This window comes from Microcebus murinus, chromosome 23, assembly GCF_040939455.1.
Source record: "Microcebus murinus isolate Inina chromosome 23, M.murinus_Inina_mat1.0, whole genome shotgun sequence".
In the NCBI taxonomy this organism is placed as follows: domain Eukaryota; kingdom Metazoa; phylum Chordata; class Mammalia; order Primates; family Cheirogaleidae; genus Microcebus; species Microcebus murinus.
This window is the reverse complement of record NC_134126.1, coordinates 12,534,341-12,557,980: the sequence shown is the minus strand read 5'-3', so window position 1 is coordinate 12,557,980 and position 23,640 is coordinate 12,534,341. Positions and strand designations below refer to the sequence as shown.

Below are 23,640 nucleotides of genomic sequence, written 5' to 3'. Positions count from 1 at the left end.
GGGCCCTGGTCACAGACTGTCATAACATAAACAACACTGCACATGCGCCCTCGTTTTTCTTTCAAAGTTTGAGTCTGTTTGAATGACTTATCACAGAAGTGAGACGGGGCAGGCCCGAGGTAGGTGTTCCTCCACCCGGGGAAGGAATCACTAGGAACAACAACAAATGCCCTAAAAGAAAAGGGAAGGGGACGTTCGTTGTGAGCAGCCCGGCTGCAGCACACGATCGTCACTTACACAGAGCCAGGTCCTCTTTCTGTCGTTCTTCTTCCCCCTCATTTTGGGCAGCAGGTCCGTCTGAAGCGTGGGCAGGAGCTCCTCCATCACCAGGTTGCTCAGCACCTGCGGCGCGAAGACAGCCCCAGGGGCGGTGGATCCCGGGATCCCAACGTCGGGTCCACCCCAGACGTCCCGCCCCGGGCTGAGTGAACTCTGCGGGCTCATCGTTAACCCAGGTCTGCGGCCACAGAAGTCTCCACCGAGACAAATGTTAGAGGGTAGACATCCTCACACACCCACGAGAAGCAGGCATGTCTGAGGACATCGTCCCCTTGCCGTTTTCCCAATGTAAAGAACAAACTCCTCAAATTTACCCTTCCTCCTATTCCAGCTAAAAGGATCTAGTGCAATAAGGACAACAGGGGAAATGTCAGTAGCAAAACTGCGAATGGAGTGTCACGCTTGGTTTTGGCGGCCCCAGTCCTAGTCTGTATCCTCTGGGACTGTCATCCATCCTCCTCAAGTCCCCTCATGATCTAAGAGTCTTCATGCTCTTTGTCACTACTGTCCCTGAGCCCCCTTCCATCCACTTCGATGTTTGCAAAAAGTTGGGAGGAGCAGCGTGGAGGAGAGCTGAGAAAACCCCGCACTGCCCGGCACAGAAAGCTGAAGGTGCTGCAGCGCCAAGTGAGGTGGGTGCCTTTTTGCTTACTGTGCGCTTCTGGTGACCGTATGGTTTGAAATACTATTTTTATTTTATTTTTTTTTGAGACAGAGTCTCACTCTGTTGCCCAGGCTAGAGTGCGATGGCGTCAGCCAAGCTCACAGCAACCTCAAACTCCTGGGCTCAATGGATCCTTCTGTCTCAGCCTCTCGGGTAGCTGGGACTACAGGCGTGCGCTAATTTTTTGGCTAATTTTTTCTATATATTTTTAGTTGGCCAATGAATTTCTTTCTATTTTTAGTAGAGACAGGGTCTCACTCTTGCTGAGGCTGGTCTCGAACTCCTGACCTTGAGTGATCTGCCAGCCTCAGCCTCCCAGAGTGCTAGGATTACAGGCATGAGCCTGAAATACTATTTTTAATTGAGTTTTATAAAAATGCAGAATTTTGCTCTATAATTTTTTTAAAGCTATCTTGTTAGCACACGGAACATTTCATTGCTGCCATTTGAGGAAGGGGCATATGTCACTAACAGAATGTGTCTGAAGCTGGACTGATAGGGGGGCAAACCCCTTTCCCTTCTAGTTTTGAGAAACTTCCTCTTCATTCCCAGGAGGAAGGATTCCCTGAGGTCGACGTATGCAGCCACTTGGGCACAAACGCCTTTCGGTGTGGAAAGACTGAGATTTGTTTTTATGTCCTCTCCTCCCTCTTCTCCGTCAGCAAACACTTAATTCCTTCAAACTCGGACACCTGTTGGGACCTGGCCCGCCCGCCTACCCTGGGGAGCAGTGTGGCCGGCAGTCTGGACCCTCCAGTCATGCCATAACGACGGCAGCCCTCAGGAGAGCAGCAGTCCTCGTTTTAGGTTGTGTGTCTGCAGACTGATAATTCTGCCATTTTCATTTCATTTCCTGAATGTCGGGGCCAGCTCATGAAAAGCTGTCCAACAGCATGCTACACGTGAAGTGGCAGCCCTCACTCTAGTCAAGAGGGGAATCAAATGAAGACTTCGTTGGGTTTTCTGTGGCTTTCCAACCTGGGAGGTCCATTGAAGAAGGGAGCTGGAAAGTTTGTTGCATACTATCGACAACCGTCTGTCCAGGTCCTGCCTAAAATACCATGACTGTTTGTAAAAAGCATCTTTCAAAAAGCTAAATACAGGCCGGGCGCGGTGGCTCACGCCTGTAATCCTAGCACTCTGGGAGGCCGAGGCGGGCGGATTGCTCGAGGTTGAGAGTTCGAAACCATCCTGAGCGAGACCCCGTCTCTACTAAAAATAGAAATAAATTAATTGACCAACTAAAAATATATATACAAAAAACTAGCTGGGCATGGTGGCACATGCCTGTAGTCCCAGCTACTTGGGAGGCTGAGGCAGTAGGATCGCTTGAGCCCAGGAGTTTGAGGTTGCTGTGAGCTAGGCTGACGCCACGGCACTCACTCTAGCCTGGGCAACAAAGTGAGACTCTGTCTCAAAAAAAAAAAAAAAAGCTAAATACAGTTTGAAAGAAGAAAAAGAGAAAGAAGGGAGTAACCAATACTTCAGAACAACTGGACATGTGGGGGCTGAGCAGAATATGGGGGGTGTCTGACATTTTCAGGTGCTTTTTAAAAATTTGTTCCCAAATCTCTCCCCAGATTTTGCTTAGATCAATTAAAATGTTTCTCACGAGCCTGAGCAGCATTCTATACATCCACTTGCTCCAATGACCGTGTGGCACTCGCCCTCCCTTTTGTACCCCTGGCTCTGAACTGTGAAAGCTCTGCTGTTCACGGTGACTTAAAAAGACCAGGAGTCCCACAGCTCAGCCTTTGCTAGGAGGTTCAGACTAGGATTTACAAAAGGGCAAGCGCAGTTTTAGGAATGGGAGCAGGCAGAAAAGTAGAGAATTGCTCAAGACATCTGTTCAACGAGTTTGAAATAATATTTGTTCGAAATAATTGACCTCCTCCTTCTCACTTCTCATAAAAATTCAAAGTACGCTTTGGGAATTGAGGAAGATTTTCTCTGAGGTCACTGGTCAGCCTCATGCTGGTGGAAATACGCATGAGCTCACTGGATCTTGCCTTTCGCCAGGGCTGCGCTGCAGCAGGGTGTGAGGCCCCAGCCCAACCAAGCAGGACCCTCCCAGGGTGGGGTGGACGAGCCGTCCAGTCCCTGGGCGAGGAGGCTGCTCGGGTCGGGGCCGCAGTGGGGCTGCTGTCATCTGCGCCGTGCATCTGCCTGGCGTGGCACAGGTTATAACGGGGACGGCATTTCCACTAGCCCTGGTAATTCACTGGCGGGATGTTTCCGCCTGTCTTTGCCACGCTCTGGGGCAGGCCAGGGACGAGTCACCCGTTTCTGAGCTATGCAAGACGAACTTGACATGTGCAAATAAAACTCCATGGAAGTGAGCAGGCCTAACAATTAGATCCAGTAGGTAATTAACAATCCACAGACCCCGTCCTGCTCAGTGGGATAAGCTCTTGTTTGGAACACATCTGCCCAAAGTGTGGCGTGCAGAGAGCGAGCCACGACAGAAGGAGACTGACGCCAGAACTCCAAATCAATGGGTGGAAAATATTTAGCTCAAGAATCACAATAATTGTCCTGATTTATCCTTTTGCAGAGTTTGGTTTGAATTTGAGCATAAGTGTGAAATGGGTTTGAAAAGATGAAAATGTTATACGCAGAGCCAGAGAGAAAGAACATTCCATTTGGGTGGGCTTATAGTTTTCTTGTAGTCTTTCCCACACAGCGTTCCAAGAAATTTGGTTCTGTTTTACAACTTAGGGAATTGGAAAGGAGTTGTGTCTGGAGAAAAAAGAAGAGGTTGGGGACGGCTGCAAGGGTCCGGTGGGAAGAAGGCCGAGGCTTAGACACGGGGCAGGCAGGACCTCTGGGCGCTGACCCCCAGCTGCGTCTCATCCCAACACTGTCACCCTTGCCCTCTAACCTTCGGCCCCACCTCACTCCACCCTGACTCTGTGAGGTCCCTCACAGGCCCGGAGCCCACTCTGGGAAGCCCTGCCTTGGTCAGCTCTGCACGAGCAGGGTCCTAAGCTCTCGGGCTCTCCTAGGGAAAGCAGCTAATCTAACAAAGCATGACATTGAAGGAGTTTCCTCACCTCCTCCCCTCAGAACAGGATCCACTGAGTTTCACCCTAAGGAACCTAAAAATATCACTTTGTTTGAGAAAAAAAAAAAAAAGAGGTGTCGTATAAGTTTAACCACTGGGATGTGGAGATTTTTAAATCCTATCACACGTATAGGAAGCCAAACGTGTCATTAGGTTGATCAAGACTAACAAACTGGGCTCTTCCCCGAAGGCCGCGCCAGAGTTTCTTTTCAGATGTGGCGGCCAAGAGGAGGGTGAGCCTGGGAGAGCCCCCTTCCTGAGGCGGCCTCACCGTCCGGCCAGGCTGCTGCCCCCCCTTGTGGTACTGAGTGGCCGTGCGGGGACAGAGTCCATTTACAGGGGTCACACCCAACCTCGTTCAATGACAGACAACTCTGGAACGCAGGGATGAGGCCTGCAACACACGGACGGTTTCTTGTCTTGGGCCGCTCTGCTGCGTGGGAACTGCCAGCGGTTCTCTGGCCCCCATGGCTGATTTAAAGACAAATAACAAATGTACCAAGTCACTGTAGGTGCTTTACATTTACAAGGCACCTTTGAGAGAGAGAGAGAGAGAGAGAGAGCGGAGAGAGACAGGAAGGCAGGAGGTCAGACAGAGACTCCACTTCTGAGGCTGCTTCACGGGTCTCTTTAGTTCTTTAGCTCAGAGCACTCAGCGCACCAAGGCGCCATACTTTGTGGTATCATTTTCTGAGCCACAACACACATCTAGGAGGACTGAACCAAGATGGCCTAGGGTGCTCTGAGCCAGCCCACCCGTCCAACTGGGGCATGGGAGGGAGGCAGCCACAAAGTCTTAGTGAAAAGGGGGCAAGACAGGGGGCTTTGGGAAATAGGGACAGAGACACCAACCCTGCCGGCTTGCTAAATGGATGAGTAGACCAGTGGACAATGCTCGGGGCTGGGGCTGGGGCAGGGAATGGGTAAATGTGGAGTTGTTACTCCACTGGTATAAAGTTTCAGTTATGCTTGACGAATAAATTCTAGAGATCTGCTGTACAACATAGTTTCTATAGTTAACAATGCAGTATTGTGCACTTAAAAATTTGTTAGGAGGGTAGATCTCATGTCAATTGTTTTTACTATAAAACAGAACACACAAAGGGACACAAGGAAACTTTAGAAGGTGATAGATATGTTTACTACCTCGATTGTGGTGATAGTTATCACGGGTGTATGCATATGTCCAATCTCATCAAATTGTATACATTACACATGTGTAGTTTTTTAGAGGTATTATAGAAATTATATCTCAATAAAGCTGTTAAAAATAAAAAAAAACATTTTGCAAAGCACCTTCCCTCATGATCTCATTTGATACGTTTATATTGACAAGTAGAAAATATGTTGATGTTTTTACTGGTGTACAAATATTTTCACCTTAGCAGTCTGTCAGGCAAGTTATTCTGAGACATGTGCTTTGCCTGGACGCTTGCCTAAAACAACCGCTGCCATGAGGCCCGCCACACTTGCTGTGTGAGTCACTACTGTGCAGATAGTGCTGCAACAAGGGCGAAAACCTTCTGAATACAGGCCCCTGGGGTGGAGGGGGTTAGGACGGTGTTATGATTAAGTTCTTAGCAGACAGGAAGAAAAAATGCAAATAAATTCCAGTGCTTTAAACAAAAGATGTCATTTTCTCAAACTCAGTTATGCCACACCATTTTCTTTAATTACTTGGTAGCTTTACTGGGCTCCTGGCCTCTTTTTTCTAAGTCTTAGAGTGGATACTGCTTTACTGTTAAGCTCCATGTATCAGAACTTACAGCAAACCTTAATCTTTACCTGGACCCACATGGGAAAGTTTTTGGAAACCATTTCTTTTTACCAGCTTCTCCAAGCTAGTGCAAAATGCATTTGTGTCACAGACTGGCTTTGTGACTTCCAACCTCTCTGAATGTCCTTTCTCTCACCTGGAGGGTTTTGGACAAATAACCCAGCACTCACATTTTGTGAGTCTGTGATTTCACCAAAGATGATCAAATTCCTAGGGGAGCAAAACTTCTCATGGGATCACTTCATAATTCCAGCTTTTGCTGATCTCTTTTCTGATTTTTGTTTTGTTTTCCCACTTAACAATATTTGTTTATACTGCAGAATTAGGGCCTTTCTCTGACCGCTTTGCACTGATGCTTTATGACGTGGATACACGTCCAGACCGACGTACTCTCACACACACACACACACACACACACACACACACACGCTGCCTTGTCTTCTGGTGCTTTCTATGTCTGTCTTGCCCCACCTCAATGGCAAGGGATGATGAGTCGTTTAGTTCTCTTATACCTAATAGCACTTAGCACATGCAGCCTACAGCAAAAATCACAAAGTAAACAAAGCACAACGAACTAAATACTCAACTCCCAGAGAGGATTTATCAAGTACCTGTTTTCAATGTTCTCATGAAGGAATGGGATCTGATGTAAGATTGCAAGTGAAAGAAAAAAATGTAGCAAGTGGCACAGCTGAGCTGAAGGAGCAGAATCAATGTGTCACTAAGCATCTTCCCATGGCTGGCGCTGATCTTTGCTGGGCAGGAGACAGAAGCCACCATCCTCTTTGCCATTTATCCACTTAGCATGTGCCCCGGAAACCGTCAACCTCCTCCACAGGGCGGGGACCCTTCTGTCTGGTCCATCTCTGGATCACTAGCCCCCAGCAAAGCGCCTGGCATACAGCAGGCACTCAGCAAATAGTTGTTGAATGAATAAAACCAGTTAAGTCACCTAACTGTCCTATGGCTCCCTCAGTTTTCTCATTTACAAAATGGAAATAATAGTAACTGCCCTCCCCATCTCATAAGATTGGGAAAACAAACAGAGTTAGGATTTGAACATTAAAAAGTGTCAGAAAAAGGCATCTGAACACTGGTGTGTGCATGAAGTATGTTGGTTTACGTGGCAGGCCAATCAGCGTCCAGTGCTTTAGCCTCCTCTTCTTATGGTTTTGTTTTTCTTTTTGGCATAAATATAACAAGTCTTCAGTCCTCTCAGATTTCTAAATGAATGTGCTTCCCCAAAATATCAGAAACCAAGAATTGGTTAAAGTTCTGAAATAAGTCTCAGATTGGGAAAAGAGTAGTTTAGAATCTACCAACAAAAGGAGAAGATTATGATGGTAAACATATGTCTGCATATGGTAAAACAGTAAAGAACAGCTCCATCATCATAAGAAAATGTTTTTGGCTTTAGATGTTTAATGACCATACAGAGACAAGGGACCATCTTGCATCTTCCAAATATTTTTCCCTAACAGCAAATTTCCCAGCCCCCAAAAGACGTACCCTAGAGACGTGGCAAAAAAAAAAAAAAAAAAGAATCACATTCTTGGACACTGTGTTCCTCTAATTAAATAAGGCCCATACCCAGCCTCTTCTCGGCTGAATCAGCCCTGTGATTGGTGTCACCCAGGAGGCCATGGTCACAGGATAAAACACAGTGTCCTTTGGAGATCTGTATGGCTGTCCCCGGGACCGAGCCCATTGAGGTGTTTAGGCCATGACTGGTGTTTAAGCAGGATAACGGGAAATTATAATGTACCCCAGAGGACAGAAAACTAAAAGCTAAGTAGAACATTTAGAAAACTATCTAACACTTTTAAAATTTGATTCTATTCATTACTTCATTTCCATAGCATTCAGTAGATAAAGACAATTGCATCTCATCTAATGTTCATAACCCTGCAAGGTAAATATTATTACTGCTATTATTTTAGAGGGGTCATCTGAGACTAAAAGAGGTTAAATGATTTGACAAGATTTAAGTCCAAGTCTGCTGACCATAAAGCCCCACCACACGCTTTGCACCATACCTCACCATTCACATTTGTTTTTAGTCTAAGATAAGATCAAAAGCATAAGATCATTGGAAAGAATAATTCTTTTTATAAAAATGGTAGAAGCTGCTCTTTCCACGGCCGTTGCAGTGTTTTTGGCTGCCCTATTTAGCGCCTAGTTTGGTTGTCTTTGTCGCGGGTGCCTAATGTTAGCTTGCTGAGCAATGCTTCTAGACAATGAGAGGGATGGCCTTTGGAACCACATCTTCTATTCTTGTAACTTTTTTTTACTTGATCATTTATTAAAAGGACCCTGACCTCCTACCACTCGGACAGAGACAAGATCCAAAATTCCGAGCCCTGCCGTTACCTGGATTTCATCCCCCGTGATCATTTCCCACGCGCCATAGTGACCCTTCTCCTGTCGGAAGAATTGCACGGCTTCCAAGAAGGCTTGGGCTTCAAATGTCGTCTGCTTCATGTAATCTGAAGGAAAGATGAAGGGGGATTTAGCAAAGTAAGACACTTCATTTTACATTTTTCCATGGTTCTTCAAGTGCAATGTTGAAGGCATGGGATTATGAGACATAGAAAAAGTCAAGCGAGTACTGAATTCAAAGTTCACTGGCAAGTGTACATCATCATATTACTTGTTTGCTGTCCTAGCTGATTAATTCTGCCACTTACTGAGCATACTGGCTAGGACTAGCAGCAGGTCTATCTCCTTTCTTTCTCTAACTAATGCTTTCCTACCCAGCCCCAGGCACCTGGTGACTTTCTGCTACCAACTCTAACACCTCACTCATGTAGGCCACCCCTTAACAGCACCTCTTGTGTTCAAAGCATCCTCTCCCAGTTTCTCAAACAAAACTCTAATTTCTTTGTGACTTAATATCGGCTTTGTGTCAAAAGGACATCAATATAATATGCAAATTTATGCAAATTAAAGCCAATAATTGCTAATGCTTTGAGCAGAATACTGTTCATCTCAGCACTTCACATATTTCACCGAAACCTCACAAAACCCTGAGGAGAGTATTATCATCATCCCCATTTTACAGATGAGAAGAGGAGGCAAAGACAGATGAATGAATTGCCTAAGGTCATACAGCTTGTGAGAGGCAGAGCCAGGATGTGAATTCAGCTAGTCTGATTCAGGGCCTCCTGCTAACCACTACCAACTACACTGCTTCCCATACTAGTTTTATGGGTTTGCCCTTCCGGACATACTGGATTTTAAAAGGTGTCATATCTGAGAGGTACAAAGAACTAAAAGCAGAACTACCATTTGATCCAGCCATACCACTACTAGGCATCTCCCCAAAGGAAAAAAAAGACACTATAAAATAAAGACATCTGCACTCGAATGTTTACAGCAGCACAATTCACAACTGCAAAGGAATGGAAACAACCCAAGTGCCCATCAATCCATGAGTGGATTAATAAAATGTGGTATTGGTATACCATGGAGTTCTACTCAGCCATAAAAAATGGTGAACTAATAACTCCTGTATTATCCTGGTTGGAGCTGGAGCCCATTCTTCTAAGTGAAGTATCACAAGAATGGAAAAACGAGCACCACATGTACTCACCATTAAATTGATACTCATTGATCAAAACTTAGGCACACATAGGGAAGTGACATTCATCGGTGTTGGGAAGGTAGGGCAGAGGCAGAGGGGACAGATAAACTCACACCTAACAAGGGCAGTGCATATTGTCTGGGGGATGGGCACGCATGTAGCTCTGACTGGGGCAGTGCAAAGGCAATTTATGTAGCCAAAGCATTTGTACCCTCTGAAATAAAAACAAAAATAATAGTAAAAAGAATCTGAGAGGTAATATCCTGCCACAAGAAATGAATTTCTAATGGTGGGGTTTCAGGTGTGGTGGAGGGAGCTGGGGCTGAATGGCCTTCTCAGAATTCCATCAGTCACACAACGCATGCAGTGTCTTCATTTCTAACACATAAATTAGGCTCCTGGGGGAAATAGTGGCAACAGAATTATGGAAATCTTAGTGTAGAAATGAACTTTAGAAATAATCTAATTAAACAATATAGAAATCAAGGGGAAATAAAGTAGGAAAAGTGAAGTGAGTGAAGGTCCCAGTTTCCTGCCTCTCTCTCCATAGGCCCAGAGCTCTCCACGCAGTCTGCACGCACAGGGCCACGTTAGATCAGTCCGTTGACGCGGCTGATTCTCGGGAGCAGGGCGCAGGGAGAAGGAGGGGCCATCCCAGCTTCACGCAGTGGGATTCCTCGGTCAAGGACTAAATGGTTGATGTGGGACTCGATAGAACTAAATGAGGATCAACCTGCTCTGAAAGATGATAATCGATTAATAGATTGTGGATGACTCTTTTGAGATTGGCTTACTAGTTCATAAGCCTTAGGAACTTGGAAAAGAGAAAATACAATTCAAGGCACAGCTTCTACAAGAGTTCAAGCACAGTTCTTCACAGTGAGGATACCATGGAGCCCAGAAAACCCCACTTTCAAAAATGTAGGACAATAACTGACATTTCTAATATCAACATAGGGAGTTGGTCAAAATCCATCTCGGAAAAAGGGCACATCCCAAGAATCCAGTTTTTAAATTGAAGTATTTTTCCCTTGTTATTTATTTATTTATTTATTTATTTTTTGGCTTTGCAACTGATTTAGTGTTTAATCTTAGAGGTTTGGAAAACAAAAATTAAGGTCCTGCTATAAAATTGACAATGCCGTTGGTAGTGTTCTTGCCCCAAGGAGATTGTGCTACGGGGCTCGGTGCACTGAGACGACTTTACCGAGATGGAAACTGCAATCACTACATTGGGATTCAAGATTGACTCATGTGCTCTTATTTTTAACAGCTGTTTTCATTTAAATCCTAAGAAAACAAAGAGATGGAAGAAAATGTGGTACTGTATTTGGATAGAGTAAATACGGCCAGACCCTCAAGCCAGGGAATGAAGTTTTAAATTCCTCATGTCCTTACAAGAAACATACATGTATTTACTTCTTCCCCTGCTGACCTCAGGAGAAAGTGTTTGAAATCCTGTCTGTTAACTTCTACATCTCTATCTAAGCAAACGATGACACACACATGGATGGTTGCATTTTCAAAGATCCTTGGAAAAAAATAACTGAGGAAAGGGAACTTGGAGACAATGATGTGAGCATCACTGAGCAGTCAAGGAGGGAATAGGAGAAGAGCTAGAGGGCACTGGCAGTGGAAGTGAGGCGCCTTCATCTAGGCAGAGAAGAAAAGTATTAGTAATCGAATGAACCACCAAGACATTATAGTCTTCGAACAATGAAGACTCAGAGAATGAGAGCATGGATCTGAATTCTGGACTCTTTACCACTAAGAAAAACTTAAACTAGATTTTAACTACTCCCTTTCCATAGGGGAAAAGTGATCTCATCTACTGATTCATCATTAGATTTTCAGCTTTAGATTTTCATCATTAGATTTGCAGCTTATAAACTGATTAAATAAATTAGCTTATACAATATTTCTAGAACAGAGTCCCCATACAGTAAGCTGCTTTATGGACATTTGTTCTCACGATTGTCAGCGAAGCTCAAAAGCAATTGCCAGAACATTAAGCAAATAAAGCACAAAAGTTTGCTTTGTGAAAGACAGAATTATGCTGCAATGGTAATATGACCTTCATTTCTTCTAAGTTGTTTGCAAAGGCGTCGCTGAACCCAGCCAGCGTGTACAGGTGTCTGAGGGAACCCAGATTATCAGACACTTGATCAACTTCCTGCCACGGATCTCATGAGAACAGACTCCAGGGCCACAGTCGCTGGCTCTCCTGCCAACACGCAAACCGAGCTTAGCTCAGTGGCCCCCAGAATCAACAATAGCTTTTGGCTTTTAAGCCTTCTTGCAAGCAGACTTTTAAAAAAGGCTGATGTCAGCCCGAACTCTGTGTTTCCGGCATGGAATACGGGGACGCCCGAGGAGACTGGTGTGCGGCTCGACATTAGTGAATTCAGCTCCTCATTTCATAGACGAGGAAACTGCAGCAAGAAATGGTTAACTTCTTAGCTGAAGGTCACACAGCTGGTGAGCGTCGGAGCCAAGAGCTGAGAGTTTGGCTCCGGCCTGCCGTGAGCGGCCTTGGCACTCACGCTCACTTAAATCACAGACTATGAGACCTGGAAGGGATCGCAAAGGTCACCAGCCAAAGCTCTCGCTCCGATCCACGTTGGGGTCCCTCAGAGTCCCAGGGAGACCGTTGTGCAGCCCCAGCTTGAATATCTCCAGCGACAGGAAGCTCGCAATTTAATGCGATAGTTCTTTCCATCACTGAACTGCTCTAAATTTTCCTTCTATTGAGCCAAAATATGTTTCCATGAACTCTCTCTCTCTCATTAATCTCATTTCTCCTTTTCAGAGCAAAATAGACAAGTTTACTCCTTTTCCATATGGTAGCTCGAAAAAACAGCAATCACCTGAATACCCTTATTTTCCTTCAACCGTTCTTTAAACAACTTATCTTTTGGATCTTTTTAATTCTGCCCTCCCTTTTCCTTCCTCCCCTCAGTGATCCATTCTAATTTATGAGTATCTTTCTTAAACTTGCCCCTACAACTGAGTACAATACCCTGGCATCGTCTGACGAGAGTAAATCACATAAAGCAGAAAGAGACTTCTTTTTCTGATCTCCAACCCAGCGGTCCCCAACCTTTTGACACCAGGGACCGGTTTCATGGAAGACAATTTTTCTACAGACGGGGCTGTGGGGATGGCTTCGGGATGATTCAAGCGCATTACATTTCTTGTGCACTTTATTTCTATTATCATTACATTGTAATATATAACGAAATAATTATACATCTCACCACAATGCAGGATCAGTGGGAGCCCTGAGCTTGTTTTCCTGCAACTAGACGGTCCCATGTGGGGGTGTTGGGAGACAGCGGCTGATCTCACAGGAGGTGGGGCTCAGGCGGTGGTGCCAGCCACGGGGAGCGGCTGTAAATAGAGACGAAGCTTCCCTCACCTCTAAATACAGAGGAAGCTTCCCTCACCCCACTGCTCGCCTCCTGCTGTGTGGCCCACTTTCTTTTTTTTTTTTCATTTTTTTTTTTTTCATGTCCTGTGTGGCCCACTTTCTAACAAGCCACGGACTGGTACCAATCTGTGGCCCGGAGGTTGGGGACTACAGCTCTACCCTGTTTTTTTTTTTTTTTTTTTTTTTTGAGACAGAGTCTCGCTTTGTTGTCCAGGCTAGAGTGAGTGCCGTGGCGTCAGCCTAGCTCACAGCAACCTCAAACTCCTGGGCTGCAGTGATCCTTCTGCCTCAGCCTCCCGAGTAGCTGGGACTACAGGCATGCGCCACTATGCCCGGCTAATTTTTTATATATATATCAGTTGGCCAATTAATTTCTTTCTATTTATAGTAGAGACGGGGTCTCGCTCTTGCTCAGGCTGGTTTTGAACTCCTGACCTTGAGCAATCCACCCGCCTCGGCCTCCCAAGAGCTAGGATTACAGGCGTGAGCCACAGCGCCCGGCCAACTCTACCCTGTTTTTTAATATAACCACGTTGTCATACTGTCGACTCATATCTTCCTTGTAGCCAAATAAAATCCCTGTATCTTTTTCATATACAACTCTTGCCAACCTAAGCCTCTCCTAACCTGCACTTCTGCTTTTGACTTTGAAGGACGTAGTTTAACATTATGCCAATTAAATGACAACGTACTGTGATCCGCTCAGGGTCCCGAAGCCTGCCAAAATCATTTTAAAATTGTAACTCTGTCTCCAACTCCCTTTCACCTCAGTGTCCTTTGGAGATTTGGTGAGCTTGCCTTCTGCGCTTCTGGCCAAATCCCTGATTAAAACATCCACCAGCTCAGGGGCAAGGAAAGAGCCCTGGGAAACCCGAAGCATTTTAGGAGACATGTGGGAGCCGCATCTTGGCCGTGCATTCAACAATCACATCCTCAGGACCAAGAAACGTCTAGGAAAGCACTATTCTCTTCAGTCTCTCCCGACTTCCTCATCCGTGCAGCTGCATGGAAAACTCATATTTGGGAGGCATAATTAAGGATCTTGCAGAGGAAGGAAAAATTCTCCAGGCCTCTCGGGGACAGTTATTCAGAGGACAAGCCAGAAAGAAATCGCTTTTGTTTTTTTCCAGTTACACAGATTTTTAACAAATCTGAGTCAACTTCGGCACTGAAGCGCCGAGGCCCGTGGAGTCATCCTGGGTTTTGACTCTGGCTGCTGTGCCGGGACTCCCCGACTCAGGCTGAGTTTGGAGCCTGCCTTGTTATTTTATTTTATCCTCAAACTGCGCCAAGCCTTGTTAGCTGATCTGCCCGGGGGTTTGTGAGAGTTATGTAACAGCATTACTCACGGCGCTGCTGCACGAGGGGCCCATCGTACCGAGGTGCAGGTCTGAGCTGTCTCCAGCTTCAGTCCGCAGGCTCCTTTCCCAGGGAGCTGCAGGGAGCCTGTCTGCCTTGTGTCTTTTAGAACGAAGGAGAAGGGGCCCAGAGGAAGGTAGCCAACATTTTCTGAGTCCCTACCATGGAGTATGAACCTTGGGAGATGTTTACACACACTGTGTCTTATAATCTTTCCAACATCAGGTGGGAATTAATATCCCCACTTTACAGAGGACAGAACACTAAATTTCAGGTGGGTTAAATAGCTTCTTTAAGCTAGCGTGTGGTCCAGCAAGGCTCACACCTCCAAAGTCCTGTTATAACACTCCACGGTTTAGTGTTTTAAAACTTTTTATTTTGAAATAATTTTAGAGTCACATACTGTTGTAAGAAAAAAAATAGAGAGAGATCCCATATACCCTTCACCCTGTTTCCCCCAAAAGGAACATTCTGCAACACTATAGTATAAAGTCACAAACATGAAATCAACACTGATGTGGTACAACCTTCTTATTCAGATTTCACCAGTTGTACAGGCACTCGTGTGTGTGTGTGTGTGTGTGTGTGTGTGTGTGTGTGTGTGTGTGTGTCTCGTGGTTTAATTTTAAAGTTATTTTAAAAGGGACTTTCCTCCTCATGAGAATCATGTAATTCCAGAGTTTGACCATAGATTAGGGATCATCTAGTCCAAACCCCTCATTTTACAAGTGAACAGACAGACTGAGGGCCAGACAGAACATGAACAAAAAACATAAAACAAAAGAAAACTCCCTCACTGGAAACAGTGAATGGTGTCCATTCAAATGAGGTGGTAATAGAGCTTTAATTTTTATTTAAAAACATATTTATACATGACCAACCTAAGCAAATATTTATTCTGTATTATAAATGATAACTCTTATAGGAACTAGCCCCAGGTACTTAGAAGAAACTGGTAAAACTACCAGGGCCCCTGAACTATATTTAGTAAACTCTTAGACTAAGATAATAATCTACTGACCAAATCATATTGTGTTAGTGAGCACAGACGTACCAGGAAGAGAGGAGAAATCTGCCCCCCCCAAATGAAAATGTACACCACAGATGCAGAAACCAAGGATGAGTGACAGTGGTGTTGCTCTCTAGGTGAAAACACAGATACAAAGACTCACTCAGCGGATCGAAAACCACTCAAACAAATAGAAGAAAGGTGTTTCTGATGAAGACATTGTTTTGAGAAAATTTTTTAACCACACAGAGAAATACTATGTGCCTCTCCAGCTAAAAGCAGTGAAGCTCATGAATTCTTGACTTGTCAATAAATATTAAAAGACCGTCAACAGAAGAAAGGAAGTGGTGATTAGTAGAACAAGACAGACTAACCTCATTTCCTTTAGATAGACACACTAGATTGGTAGATTAGAAGGATGTTATAGACATCCTGTATGCAGATTTTAGCAAGGCAATGATTAAATCATGTCTTGCATGATTTTGATTGACACATTAAAGAAGTTTAGATTGGCTGATAATGCAAATAAGCATAAATAGTTAAAAAATCTAAATGATAGGTGCTGGTTAAAGGACTGTGGTTATTAGCATCACAGAAGAAATCTTCAGAGTACTGCCCTCAAAATATTTTCAATTACTTGGAAAAGAATGTGTTTGCTTGTATGGGTGTGTGTGTGTGTGTGTGTGTGTGTGTGTATATATACATATATATATATATAATAGTTGTTAAATTTTATTTACCTACTATAGGCCAAGCACTGAGTTAGGCCCTAGGAGACAAAGCTGAAAAAACAAAATATGGCTTTTAACTTCAAGTTCCTAACAGACTAGTGGGTAACAGAATCAGCATCCAAAACGAAGCATAATATGGATAAATTCATCTAGCACATAAGTCCAAAAGCACAACCACAAAAGTATATGATGTGAGCCTGATACATAATAGGCATGCAAAAAAAAGATTGATAAATAGATAGACTGACTAAAGTTACCACCACCACCCCCAAAATCCTGGTGTTTCACTTAACAAAGCAGGTAAGTTGGGGCCTCGGAAATGTGGAGTATAACAAGGTCAAGGAGGGTCACGTGTGGATTCTGAGCTATGCTCCTCTGAGCTTATCATTCCAAACCTGTAGCTCGTGCTGAGCACCAGAATATTTTACAAACATTTTTAAAATAAAGGAAAAAAGTGAAGTACTTCTGAAGAAGATCAAGTGAATGATGAACCTCACAGCCTTGGAAAGAAAAAACCATGAAAAGAGGGGGTTTTATCTATGTGAAGATGAGTAATATAAAAAAGGACTTGATCTGTTCTATGTGGATTCAGATGCTACAGCCAGGATTGTGCAGGCTACAGTGTGGCAGATTTTGATTCACTATAAGGAAAAAATTTCTAACATTTAGGCTTATCTTAGAGTTCAATAGGGGCCAAGAGGATGTCAAAAGTTCCCCTAGAGAGCAAGTGCTCCATCAGGGCTGAGTTACCTTCTAGAAGGTGTCCAGACTTGCCCAAATCCCTCTATTACATACTCTCATGGCACCACATGCCTCCCCTCCCACGGCACTTACCACAATTATAATTTTAGTTATTAGTGTGATCATGGGAGATGCATCTTCCCCCAGACTCTAAGCTCCAAAAGGACAGGGGGCTACTGTTCGTATTCACTGTGGCATCCCCAATCCCTAGTACATGGATTTATTAAATATTTGAAGAAGGAAAGAAAGGAGGGAGGGAGAGAGGAAAAAGGAAGGGATTAACACACTAGAAGGAATGCTGGATTAAATCTCCTATACAGTTCCTTCCAATCTGAAACTTCATGTTTATTTACAAAAGACGCCCAAGTGTTGCGATGGGTTACGTTGTCTTAATGAGTTCCTGCCCACTGTTGTAAAGAGCTACTGAAAGCAACTGTTGTGCTCTCTCCCAGTGCTTGTCAGACTCCCGAGTACCACGAAGAATTTGCATTTCTAACAAGCTCCCAGGTGGTGCTAAAGCGCAGGTCCAGGACGGCACTCTGAGGACCACTCCTCTACCCAGCTTCAGGGGAGTGGTTCTCCAACATCAGAGTCACCCGTGCTGCTTATTAAAAAATCCATTCTTGATCTTGCCTTAAAGATTCTGAATTTAGCGGGTCTGGAATTGGATTCAGGAATCTGCATTTAAACAAGCTCTTCAGGGGATCCTACTGCAGGTGGTTTACGAATCACATTTGAGAAAAAAAATTTACACAGAGGAAAAAGATGTGGTAGAAGACCATGACTCTTGAATGCTGAGGGTCTTGATAGCTTTGTCCCCTCACTCATAGGTTAAGAATGGGGACACTGTCTGTCAACTGTTCACCCACTTAACACACATGCACCCTCATACTTAATCCAAGTGATGATTAAATATGGTCCTACAATGAAGCTTTATAAGAAATATGTGGACAAGGAGATAATACTCCGGGCAGGGTCATAAAGACACCACTCCAAACACCTGGAACTCCAGGTGTTCCATGGGAGTCCCCCTCCCACTGCTTTCAGGAGCAGTTGTCATTGTTTAGACGCAAATCCTCTGGTTGAAAATGAGACCAAACAGGTTGGAACCCTGGTTGATCTCATTTTCCCTTTTTCAGTACTCAGTTGATGTGTGGATTATGTCTTGTATGTGATAACCTTCCTTTCTCTAGCATGAATGATCTCAGTTCCCTTCACCTGAAGTTTTATTCAAAGCCTTAAAAAAATAAAAATGGCCCATGCTCCAGTCTCTCCCAAAAAGCAAGGATGGTGTCATCAGACCCCCATAAGGGAAGAGAGAATCTTTCTTTCTGAATCCCATCAAAATACACTGTGCCCTGAAGATGTGATTCACAGAGCATGATTTCCATGGGTCCAAAAGAGTTAATCTATCACCCTGGGTGCCTCAGCTACCTGGGCAGAGTTGGGCCAAGAGAACAATTACACAGTCAATTGTTTCCTATCTGTCCAGCACAAATATATATGGCTGTATAGGGGTAGATTCGTATTTTAAGACAGTCAGTGCAGAACTGTCCCCCAATCCCCTGGTAACTATTTGTGGAAATGCTGTCGCAAATGATCTCAGGAAAAAAAAAATTACACACCCAAACCTAAGCAAAACAAATGAAAACGATCTAATTTCCTCTTTAAAATGTGAATTTAAAAAGTGCCCAACACATAATGTTTTACAGGCAGTTGTGGCAATGCACACACTCGGGTAACGTTTCAGTGCAGACCACAGAAACTGGGTCATGTGCCTCCTGGTGACATTGTGGGGAGCTGTGTGGCTTGCTCTCCACAGGCAAAAATTCACCACACAAGCTGGACACAATTTAAAGCAAGCTTGGGTTTTCAAGTAAATAGAGAAGGTGCTCCTCTAGTTGTAGACTTGTCCTTCATTTTTGATGATACTTTCTCTTAGTCCCAGAAATGGCTGTTAACAGCTGGGTCTTGGTATAATTTGTCACCGTAGCACACAAAAATATTAGGGAAATTCTTCTTGACCAATTCTATGGATAACCTTCATCTTGTGAAATCAGGACCCCTTACTCTTGCCAAAGTCCATGAGAGCAAACTTTCTGCAAGTAAAGGCAGGCAGGGAAATGACTTGGCCAGGTTTACACTAGGAAACAAATCGCTGGAATCGACGGCATTAATTGGCATCACTTCATCATAGCTTCGCCGACAAACCCACAGAGTACAGCACTGTCTGATGATGCTCTCCAGGGATATTTTACTCATCATTACCAATGATTAATATAAACATAATAGCATCTACCTTGAATTTGTCAGAGGATTTTACAGTTTATAACATCTCATTTGATTCTCACAGCAATCTCATGAGACAAGTAAGCCAGAGGTAATCATTCCTGGTACAAAATGGAAAAAACTGAAATCAAAGAAGTTTATGTCATTTCCCAAGCTCATGTGAATAATTAACTCATTTGATCAGGTCATCAAATAAGAATAAGAATTATAGGTGGAATGTAATTTCTAATCCTATCAAAAAGGACTCAACGTTACTCAAAACTTCTAACTACAACAGTCTACTCTTACCTAGGAAAACATATCTCAGTTTCCTTATTTGTAACCTTTTCCCAAAGACCTAAAAAACTAAATTGACTCATGCTCCATTTTTCTTCCTAAAAGGTAGGGATGGCAACCACCGGCTCCTGGAAACCCATCACACTGCCTTCATTCGGAAGGTGAGAACACAGGCTAATTTCCTTAGGTTTGGGGGGGGGAGGGGCAATATACAATTTAATCCTCAGGTTCTTAGGCACCAGATCATTTTTTCTTTAATGGGAACTTCAGCAGTCGTGTACTAATAAATATAGTGTCCATATTCCTGACCTATTACAGGAAGGAGCAGTGCTGCCAACAGAGTTCTCCTTAATTTCTGGGCTAGCTTAGCCTGCGATGTGCACCAAGTTTGCGCAACTGCTCTGAGCTGAACAACACTGGGAGAGCACTGTGCCTGTGGGCGGGGGAGGCCTGGGCCTCTGCGCATGAGCACGTGCTGTCTCACCGGGGCCCCGTGCAGCATTTACACTTAGGGTAAATGCGTGATTTTATTGTGAAAACTCTAAGCACTCACAGTTATTTTCAGGAAATTTCAAGGGGCATCTTGTTCAATAACTTGGCTAACAACAAGTTTAAGCAAAACAAGATAGGATTACTGATTGGAATATTTTGCAGTCACTAAAATAACAATTATGATGACTTAGACACATTATGGAAAAGTAGTCTGGGGATCATTTTTAATTGCAAAGAACAGATTATAAAATTACATATACATCCTATTAATCAATGTAAAATGTGCACCCACGTGAGCAATGATTGAAAGGGCATGCATAAGAAATGAAGAGTGAGGGATTTTGTGGCTCAAAGTTTACGAAATGTTAAGACTATTAATTATCCTTAGGAAGATACCTGCTGATCTAATGACTTTTTTTTTTTTTTTTTAACTAATCCTCTGTTGACCATCGGCAGTATTTGCCTCTTCAGAGTCAAGACAGTCCTGGGCAGTTTGCGTCTTAGAATCTCAGAGGGTCCCCAGCAGTGCCAGCAGCTGCCCAGTGCCAGCACGTGCCGCCGTCCCGACGCTCAGCCCACAGTGCGGCGCTCGTAAAATCAGTAACTGCAGTGAGCGGAGTCGCCCCCGCCCAGCCCCTCTCTCCCCCGACCGGCCACGCTCAAGCCCGGCTCCTCACTCCGCCCACCACGCAGCGTCCAGTGCGGTTTCAGCTGAAGACGTCGTTCTTTTCTCCCTTTCCCTAAAGATACTGCTCGGTGTGGGTGACCCGCAAGAGGTCCCTGCTGACTCTTCAAACGTTTTGCTTTTCGTGAATGGAGGAAACTCCTTACATCCTGGAGCACTTCGGGGAGAGTACAGGTGCACACGTGTCAAAAGGAGGGGATGTCATCGTGACACAACAAGATAAACTTGTGTCCCACTACATTTTAGTGTCCTTGAGGACAGGGACTGTCGTGTCATGTTTATCACAGTATCTGTGGGCCACAGCTCAGTGTCTAGTAAGAATTAAAACTGGTGCTATTTCTACTTCTACACTTCTGCTGTGGGACCCGAGGTGAGTTCCTTTGCTTTCCTGGGCCTAATTTCTCATTTCAAATGAGAGGCCGACAGTCATGTCTCCTTTTTAAGCTATGAAATAGCATAATTCTGTGAGAACTTAAAGCACCGTTAGTGTTATTAATATTTGGTTTCCATAATAGTATTCCAACTTAGGGACATAAAGTTCCAGCTTCAAGGCCACCTTATCCTTTTATTTCCACTAAACTTTCTCTCTCTCCCTCCCTCCCTCCTTCTCTCTTTATCTCCCTCTCTTTCTCTCTCTCTCCCAGACACTCATCTTTCTCTGAGCTGCAAAGTCATCAGTGTAGCTACTGCAAATATCAAATGACAGGTGACTTTCATTACATTTCTACTGGACAGAGTTTTTCTAGTGTCTCTGTGCTCTCCTCATTTCTCCTTCCACTTCCCTGAACAACAGTTCATTTCATGGTTATTTCTGCTGGGTTCACCACACGGGCTATCTCATTAAATGACCTGATAAAATAGTGAAAATATTCAAGTCTGCCACTTCATGGTCTATGACAAGATACACAGACCACACACACAAATGCATACCATTCTCTAGGCTGCAGAAAGTAATCAATATTGGGTTTTAAAGGACTAATCCCAGGAAAACAGAAGGGGAAATGGGAGACTCTAGACCAGTGCTATCCAATAGAAATACGATGAAAGCCACATATGCAATTTTAAATTTTATAGTAGCCACATCAAAAAATAAAAAACAGATTTTATATATATATATATATATATATTTTTTTTTTTTGAGATAGAGTCTCACTTGTCTCACTTTGTTGCCCAGGCTAGAGTGAGTGCCATGGCATCAGCCTAGCTCACAGCAACCTCAATCTCCTGGGCTCAAGCAATCCTTCTGCCTCAGCCTCCCGAGTAGCTGGGACTACAGGCATGCACCACCTTGCCCGGCTAATTTTTTGTATATATATTTTTAGTTGGTCAACTAATTTCTTTCTATTTTTAGTAGAGATGGGGTCTCCCTCAGGCTGGTTTCGAACTCCTGATCTCGAGCAATATGTCTGCCTCGGCCTCCAAGAGTGCTAGGATTACAGGCCTGAGTCACCACACCTGGCCTAGATAATATTTTTAATAATCTATTTTATATAATCCCAAGTATTTGAAATATGTAATCAATATAAAAATATTAATGAGATGTTTTACATTCTTTTTTTCATGCTAAGTCTTCAAAATCTGGTGTGCCTTTTACACTTACAACACATTTCAGTTTTTTGTTCCGGTTTTTTTTTTTTTTTTGAGACAGAGTCTCACTCGGTTGCCTGGGCTAGAGTGCTGTGGTGTCAGACTAGCTCACAGCAACCTCAAACTCCTTGGCTCAGGTGATCCTCCTGCCTCAGCCTCCCGAGTAGCTGGGACTACAGGCATGCGCCACCATGCCCGCCTAATTTTTTCTATATATTTTTAGTTCTCCAATTAATTACTTTCTATTTTTAGTAGAGGCGGGGTCTCGCTCTTGCTCAGGCTGGTCTCAAATTTCTGACCTTGAGCAATCCTCCCACCTCGGCCTCCCAGAGTGCTAAGATTACAGGCGTGAGCCACCGCGCCCAGCCAACACATTTCAGTTTGGACTCAGCATATTTTACATGATCAGTGGCCACACGGGGCTAGTGGCTACCATTTTGGATGGAGCAGCTCCAGACGCTCCTGGGTGAATAGGCGTGTTGTCTATCTGAGGTGGAGCAGAGGAGACAGGCGATGAAATAGAGCATGCCATCACACACTTGTCTGTGTTCAAACACCGTCACTACAAAGGGGATCTGTCCTAAATCAATAAAGAAGGAAGAAAGGTGACTTTTTCTCTAAGTCATCATCAGACACATAGCACAGTTCATCTAATAGAACAACCCCAGGATCAAAGTAATGTACAAAAAATAAGAAATTAGATAACTTGCAACAAGTCCCTTTGTGGATTACTTTGAGTTCAAGTTTAAGACTCTTGACAATTATATGTTGAACCCTACATTATGGGCAGTGAGGAACCTTTGCGGCTTTAACTTTGAGGGCTCTCTGACTACAAGGCCATAGCATGATACTCCTGCTCAGGGTGGTAGAAAACTGCTAATCAGCAATGGAGTTATTAGATGAGATCATTTCCAAACAGGATACAGCCTTACAACAATCTGCTATATTTATAGCAACAAATTGTTCACCCTGCTCCTTCCCTGCACCAAAAAGAAAAATCAGCTAAAATGTTTGATGGGTTTAGGTGCCCTGTTCCTACTGTAGACAGTCTCAATAGTGGCCACAGACTTGAATCATATGATGTAATTAACTCACTCCATGGAACTATTTGAATGCATTGGTCCAGTGATCTAATTCCTTTACGGTAAAACAGAAAAAGAGGAAATAAAAACAAAACCTCAATTCTTGTGTTGAAAGTGTCAAAGCTTTGAAGACGTGAGTGTGTGTGTGTACGTGTATACATTTTCTATGATGGTGTGTTAGTTATAAGTAAGTTAATGCCTCTTGGGCATTCACAGTTCCTAATGGTATTTTGTTGTTTTTGGAGACAGAGACTCACTCTGTTGTCGGGCTAGAGTGCAATGGTGTCATCATAGCTCACAGCAACCTCAAAGTCCTGGACTCAAGCAAGCCTCTGACCTCAGCTTCCTGAGTTGTTGGGACTACAGGCCCGCACCACCACCTCCAGCTAATTTTTATTTTTTTAGAGATAGGGATCTTGATATGTTGTCCAGGCTAGTCTCAAAACTCCTGTCCTCAAGCAATTCTTCTACCTTGTTCTCCCAAAGTGCTAGGATTACAGGCACAAACCACTGTGACTGGCCTCCACAAAAAATGGTATTTTTGTGATTAAGATATGATGGAGTCATAGAAACATATGTGCTTTTAATGTCC

At 43.9% G+C, this 23,640-nt stretch overlaps 1 protein-coding gene across 1 annotated transcript in view; it reads right to left on the bottom strand.

Annotated features, from left to right (window-relative positions):
- The window catches only part of NIBAN1 (niban apoptosis regulator 1), a 143,910-nt gene that overhangs the window by 22,249 nt on the left and 98,021 nt on the right, over positions 1 to 23,640 (bottom strand). Inside the window, exons 6-7 of the mRNA XM_012736170.3 lie at positions 8,155 to 8,270; positions 238 to 342 (exon numbers count right to left, since the gene is read on the bottom strand). Of these exons, the coding sequence (XP_012591624.2) occupies positions 238 to 342; positions 8,155 to 8,270 (221 nt within the window). The remainder of the gene's footprint in view (positions 1 to 237; positions 343 to 8,154; positions 8,271 to 23,640) is intronic.